The 7,790-nt window shown below is 38.8% G+C and overlaps 1 protein-coding gene across 1 annotated transcript; it reads right to left on the bottom strand.

Annotated features, from left to right (window-relative positions):
• Positions 1-573: 573 nt before the first annotated feature.
• On the bottom strand, positions 574-3,945 carry LOC138897730 (uncharacterized). Its single transcript, XM_070183738.1, has 5 exons — positions 3,798-3,945; positions 3,495-3,631; positions 2,566-3,414; positions 1,222-1,679; positions 574-835 (listed from the first exon to the last, which is right to left on the bottom strand). Exons 1-5 carry the CDS (start codon positions 3,943-3,945, stop codon positions 574-576), a joined length of 1,854 nt encoding a protein of 617 aa, XP_070039839.1.
• Positions 3,946-7,790: the final 3,845 nt, after the last annotated feature.

Below are 7,790 nucleotides of genomic sequence, written 5' to 3'. Positions count from 1 at the left end.
AGGATACTTTTTCTTCATGACTTCCTCGGCCTCCCACGTAGCTTCCTCAGCTGAGTGGTTGCTCCATATTACTTTCACCGAAGCAATATCTTTGGTTCGAAGTTTACGAACCTACCTGTCTACTATAGCTACAGGGACCTCCTCATATGTCAGAGTATCATCTACCTCTATCTCCTGTCTATCAAGTACATGACTCGGGTCATGAAAGTGTTGTCTCAGCATGGACACATGAAAACCTGGATGTACAGAAGATAACTCTGGAGGTAAAGCTAGTCGATACGCCACAAACTCAATCCTTTCAAGAGTTGGATAAGGCCATATATATATTGGGATAAGCTTTCCTTTTCTACCAAACCTCATGATACCCTTCATTGGAGACACTTTTACAAATACATAGTCATGCTCTTTGAACTCAAAATCACGGCGTCTTATATTGGAGTATAACTTTTGTTGGCTTCGAGCTGTTTTAAGTCGTTCCAGAATAAGTTTCACATTTTTCAATGCATCCTGTACTATGTTTGGCCCAATAAGCTTCGTTTCACCTATCTCAAACCACCCTACAGGCGAATGACATCACCTCCCACATAGGGCCTCAAATGGGTCAATTTGAATGCTTGCTTGATAACTGTTATTATATGCAAACTCAATCTGAGGTAGATGATCATCACAGTTTCCTTTAAAATCAAGAACACGTGCTCGTAACATATCTTCCAAAGTCTGAATTGTCCTCTCGGCCTGTCCGTTCGTTTGAGGGTGAAAAGTTATACTCAGATTAACTCGGTTACCGAGACCTTCCTGAAAACTCTGCCAGAACTGGGCAGTAAACTGTGCACCCCTGTCAGAAATAATTGACATGGGAGAACCATGCAACCGAACAATTTCCTTTATGTATAATGATGCACACTGGGGTGCCATATAGGTTGTTTTGACTGGCAAAAGGTGAGCTGACTTAGTGAGTTGGTCTAGTATGACCCAAATGGAGTAATGTTTCTTAAAAGTTCACGGCAAGCCAATCACAAAATCCATATTTATTCGTTCTCATTTCCATTCTGGTATTTCAATGATTTGAGCTAAGCCACCTGACCTCTGGTGTTCAGCTTTTACTTGCTGACAATTAAGGCACCGCGATACATAATCTACAATATCTCGCTTCATATTATTCCACCAATAAACATCCCTCAAATCATGATACATTTTGGTAGAACTGGATGTATTGAATACCTGGAGCTATGAGCTTCTACCATAATTTCCCTTCGAAGATCATCTACATTAGGCACGCATAAGCGGCCATCAAGTCTCATCACACCATTCTCATCAAGTGCAAAATTCTTAATTTTGCCACTGAGGACACCTTCCTTGAGCTTAAGCAAACTAGGGTGATCAAATTGTTTGGCTTTAACTTGCTCTAATAAAGTAGACTTAGCACCCATACTTGCTATCAACCTTCCATCATACTTCTCATCGAGACGAACCCCTTGGCTAGCTATTTGTTGGGCTTCCTTAACTATTGGACATTCGACCACACACAACCTGGTCAAACTCTCCATGGATCTTCTGCTCAAAGCATCAGCAACCACATTCGCTTTGCCGGGATGATAAAGGATATTACAATCATAATCTTTAAGCAACTCCAACCACCTGCGTTGTCTCTTATTCAACTCTTTCTGCTTGAATATATACTGCAAACTTTTGTGATCTATATAAATGTCACATTGCTCTCTATAAAGGTAGTGACGCTATATCTTTAGACCAAAAATAACTGCTGCTAGCTCAAGATTGTGGGTAAAATAATTTATCTCATGATTCTTTAACTGCCTAGAAGCATAAGCAATTACCTTGTCATTCTGCATAAGAACACATCCTAATCCTACTCTGGAAGTATCACAATAGATCACAAATTTACCTGTAGGGGTAGGTAGAGTCAGGATTGGGGTTGTAGCCAACCTATTATTGAGTTCTTGAAAAATTTTCTCACAAGATTCAGACTATTGGAACTTCTCATTTTTCTGAGTTAACTTTATCAACGGGGCAGCTACTGAAGAGAACCCTTCTACAAAACGACGGTAGTAACCTGCCAACCCTAGAAAACTACGAATCTATGTAGGGGTCGACGGCCTAGGCCAACTCTTAACTGCTTCTATATTTTGTGGGTCTACTCTAATGCCTTATTTCGAGACCGCGTGTCCCAAAAATGTAACTGTATCGAGCCAAAATTCACTTTTGGAAAATTTAGCATAAAGTTGGCGGTCCTTGAGTATTTGAAGAACTGTTCTCAAGTGATTCTCATGCTCTTTCTGGATATGGCAATATACCAAAATATCATCGATAAATACTATGACAAATGTATCTAAGAACTACTGGTGTATTGGTCAACCCAAAGGACATAACTAAAAATTCATAGTGACCGTATTGAGTCTTGAAAGCTATTTTCGAGATGTCTGCTTCTCTGATTTTTAACTGATGGTATCCCGACCTCAGATCTATTTTTGAGAAATACCTGGCACCCTGTAACTGATCAAATAAGTCATCTATACTGGGCAGTGGATATTAAATTTTGATAGTAACCTTATTCAGCTGATGATAATCTATACACATCCGTAGAGAACCATCTTTTTTCTTCACGAACAACACTGGAGCACCCCAGGATGAAACATTAGGTCGAATAAAATCCTTATCTAAGAGTTCTTGTAACTGGTTCTTGAGTTCATTTAGCTCAGATGGAGCTATTCTGTAAGGAGGAATCGAGATTGGTTGAGTTCCTAGTAATGCGTCTATGCCAAACTCAATCTCCCTATCTGGTGGTATTCCTTGGAGATCATCCAAGAACACGTCTGAAAACTCTTTCACGGTCGGTACTGATTCAAGCACTAGGGAGCCAATTTTCATATCCTGCATATGTGCTAGATACGCCAAACACTCGCTGCTCACTAGTTTTCTAGCCTTAAGGTAAGAAATAAGCTTACCCACAAGCGTACCCACTTCACCTCTAATTATAATTGGATATTCCCCAATAAATGAGAATGTAACCGTCTTGACGTGGCAATCAACTGTAGCATGAAAAGAAGATAACCAATCCATGCCAGCTATGATGTCAAAGTCTACCATATCTAACAAGTTCAAATCGGCAAACATTTCTCGGCCCTGAACTGTGATGATGCAATTTCTGAATATATACTCAACTTTAACAGATTCCCCTATAGGTGTGGAAACCTCAAATGGAACCCCTAATTTTTCTGGTGCTTTTCCAAACTCAACACATAAATAATGAGACACATAGGAGAAAGTTGAACCAGGATCAACTAATACATAACCAAGGCGACCACAAACCGAGAGAATACCTATAATAACTCTGTTAGACGCCTCAGCATTCAGCCTGTCTAGAAATGCATAGAATCTGGCTGGTTTGCCTCCTCCCTAAGCTCCATCTCTATTGGTACCACGCCCAGTCTGAGTATTAGATGCCCGAACTGGAGAAGGTGAAACTATAGAATTACCAATGGATGTTTCCTGTCTGGTTGGAGTTTTCCCCGGAGCTTGTCCAAGCAGTGGACAGTCTCTCTTAATATGACCCGGATCATGGCAGTGGAAACAACCTTTCTGACCCAAAAGGCATTTCCCTGGATGTTTATTGCTGCACGAAGGACATATAGGATAGGAGAACCGAGGTTGGCCCTGACTAGTTGAACTTTGACCCTGAGGGGCCTGACCCTTACTCTGCTGGCCATGTATGAGTAGAGCTGGATAAGGAGATGAGTGGGTCGTTTATTGAATGTGAGCTGAATGATTCATGTTCATACCCCTAACTGAAAATCCACTATAAATACATGTTGTTCCAGCCTTCTTGCTATTATCTCTAGCTTCCGTGGCGATTTTATCAAAAGACTCCATACGCATAGCGATATTGACAACCTGAAGATAAGTCTTGTCATCCTGATGTGAAGTCATATATTTTTCCATATGTGGAAATCAAGCCTTCAATGAACCTTATCACTTTTTCTCTCTCTGTCAGTATCAAATTAGGTGCATACTCTACCAATTTTGTAAATTTTATCTCCTATTCAGTCATTGACATGGTACCATATTTAAGATATTCGAACTGACGTCGGAGCTCATCCATCCGACTGATAGGCAAAAACTTGGCCCTGAAAGCTTCTTTGAACTGGGGCCAAGTAAGTGGAGGTAATGTAGAATCCCTAGCCTTCTTGTAACCTCTCCACCATTGTCCTACTACACCCTTCAATCGAAACCCAATTAACTCAGTGGCTTGTGTTTCAAGACAACCCAAAAATCAAACGTTTCCTCTATCTCTTCCAAAAATAACATTAGTTCATTTGGTTTATCGGTACCATTATAAGTATGAGGGTTTAATCTCATAAAGGCATGTGGATCAATTTTTCCTGAAATGTCTAGCTCTAATGCACAATATAAGAATCAAAGGAGAGAAATAAAAAAAACAATTCCTAACATGTCCTGTACCCTCCCAAATATAAGTATGGTGCACAACATATGCATATTTGAGACTTTGCTAGACACGGCTCATGATTCCTTAGAACTCCGTAAACCTCGCTGCTCTGGTACCAACTTGTCACGCCCCCAAACTGAGGTGGGACGTGATTGACACTCAACCCTTACCACTCGTTGAGTGAACCCTGTACTATTTGTATCAAACTTCAAGTTCAGTAGCAAAGAAACTAACATGCTTAAATATTAATTCTTAACAAATTACAGTTCTTAAGTTGACTGATAAAATATAATAAATAAAGGATATATCCCAGAATATTTTAATACTGAGCCACTAACAAGTTATGAGCCTCTAAAATTTGAAAAAAAATAAATTTAAAATACATAGCCTATGGGGGCATCCCACTAAAATAAAATAAACGTACTAAAAAATAGTTATAAATAATAGTCTGAAAAGGGTCCGCTACTGCTGGGATGAATCAACAGAGTCTGTAAACTAAATCTAGAATATCTCCTCTAGCCACGTGCCTCGTTACATGCGTCCTCAATACCTGCCACACGACGTAGCAGGCCCAAATGGGCTAAGTACTACAAAAGGATACTCAGTAAGTCTCGTAGGCTACCTCCTAAAAAGACGGAGCGAGACCTTCTAGAAAATATAAGAAAGAAAAGGGATATACGAAAAATCATATAAATCATATTAAATTTTACAAATAAGTAATAATCAGGAAACTGAAACTGTAAGCTAAACTGTAAGCTAAAACGGAAACTTAACGTAGAAATTGAACCCATAACTGATATATGAAATAGAACCTGGGTTATATACATTTTAATATATAACTTTGCAAAGTTAATTATTACGCATAATGGCACTGTGTATGTGAGCATCTGGGAACACGTACGGGGGAGTGTCGGTCTATCTCCCCAACAAACAGTTGGCACCTGTGAGTGTGCGGTGGGTAACCCTGACATCATGGCGCTCACGTTGGGGGAGGTTCGCCACTTCTCCTTACTGAATGTGAATATCACAATTAAAGGCACATAACAATTGGTAATACACAAAAGCATGTATTCATGTCAGATATAATGTCATACCGAATAAGAATAAGTGAACTGAGCATTGGATCACGAGAAGATATGACTTAGCTTTAGCTAACATATAGAGAACATGGTTATAATGGAATTCCGTACTAGGAAAGTAAACCTCAAATCACCTTAAAACTTTAGCTGCAATTCATCTCTTCAAATTTTTTGAGTATCCGACAACGCTAAATCTACAATTATAGGTTTAACCATGTCAATTCATAAGCTATTAAGTCTTACTTGTTGTTACTTAGCTATAAATCTAGAAACTCTCACCTCACTGATTCAAGTAAAGTTTTCAACTAAATATTTCCATTCTTCCATAAAGGTATATAGATGACGAGGCCATGAATTCAAGTAAACTAATTTTACAAAAAGATAAAGTAACCTCATTATAAATCCTTGATTCTAGACCCATAACATCAATGATGTATTATACAATTAAATACTAGATATGGAAGAATCTCTCACTTAACTTTGGCACTAACTAAAAGATAAACTTTTATCATATGGGCATTCAATGAAAACTTCTCTGCCATGACAAGGAAATATGAACCTCAAAAGCTCTATCAATTTATTTCAATGAATACTTAAACTTACGTATTAAAATAATTTCATAGAATGAGAACTTAAGGGTTTTGACTAAATTTTCACCTAGCAATAATAACCATAGGAAATTTGGAAGAATTGAATACCTGGGTTTCGAGAATGGAAAATTACAAAACCTTGAATTTTCTTATGGCTTTCTACGTTCTCTGTATTGCGTAACTCCTAAAGTAATTAAATTGCTTTGGTTTTCTTGCTAAAACCTCATTTTCCCTCTTTACCTTTTCAGACAAAGACCTTTACCAACCCTTCTCATGGAAAAACAACTTTTACCCCTCTAATTCCCTTAAACTTCGGTCCCACTAAGTCTCTTTTTCTTTCTCTTTTTGCTTTTTAATCAATGTAGTTGCTTCTTGCTATTATTAAGCAATATATATTTAAAACCTAGCAAAATGGGGTATTACACACGTGTCTTGATTTTTCACTAGTCCAACAAAAGCAACGAAAATTTAAAACAAACATGAGTGATAATATCAAAGAGGAAATTATGAAGCAATTGAGCGCCAATGTGGTCAAAGCCATCCGATACACCACCTGGGTGGCAAATGTTGTGCTCGTGCCAAAGAAGGTTAGAAAAACCAAAGTGTGTGTTGAGTATAGAGACTTGAACAAAGTGAGTCCAAAGGATAACTTTCCTTTACAAAACATTTACATCCTTGTAGATAATTGCGCAAATCATGAGATACAACCTTTCGAAGATTGCTAAGTCGGATACCACCAGATTCTGATGGACGAGGATGATGCAGAAAAGATAGCTTTCACCACTCATAGGGTACGTATTGTTATAGGGTCATGGCATTAAGTTTGAAGAGTGCAGGGGAAACTTACATGAGGGCCATGATCACCGTTTTTCATGACGTGATGCACAAAGATATTGAAGTATATGTCAATGATATCAACATAAAGTCAAAGACACAGGCTGATCATGGGCTCGATTTGAAAATGTTCTTCGAACGGCTGCGAAGGTATGACCTTAAGCTCAATCAAGCCAAGTGTGCATTGGGGTTCGGCTTGGGAAGCTCCTCAGTTATTTAGTTAGCCAAAGAGGCGTCGAATTGGATCCATCTAAGATAAAGTCTATTTGAGATCTGCCACCCCCAAAGAACAAAACTGAAGTCACGAGGTTGCTCGGGAGGTTGAACTATATCAGTAGGTTCATTGCTCAGCTCACTACCACGTGTGATCCAATCTTTAAGTTGCTGAAAAGGAATGATGCTATCAAGTGAACGGGTGATTACCAAAAATCTTTTGACAGGGTCAAAGAATATCTATCAAAACCCCCTGTATTGGTCCCACCTAAACCTGGTAGGACTTTGTTTTTATATCTATCGGTAATAGATAATTCCTTTGGATGCGTTCTGGGGCAACATGATACAACAGGCAAAAAGGAACATGCAATCTATTATTTGAGCAAGAAGTTCACCAATTATGAGATTAAGTATACCCTTTTAGAAAGGACATATTGTGCCTTGACTTGGGTCGCTCAGAAGCTTAGGCATTATCTTTTGGCCTACACTACTTATCTCATATCCAGAATGGATCCTTTAAAGTACATCTTCCAAAAGCCAATGCCCACTGGCAGGCTCGCAAAATGGCAAATTCTTCTCACAGAGTTCGACACCGTCTATGTCACTCGCACC

Source organism: Nicotiana tomentosiformis, chromosome 8 (genome assembly GCF_000390325.3).
Source record: "Nicotiana tomentosiformis chromosome 8, ASM39032v3, whole genome shotgun sequence".
Classification (NCBI taxonomy): Eukaryota; Viridiplantae; Streptophyta; class Magnoliopsida; order Solanales; family Solanaceae; genus Nicotiana; species Nicotiana tomentosiformis.
Note: the sequence above shows the minus strand (reverse complement) of the source record. Positions and strands in the feature narration are given on the sequence as shown.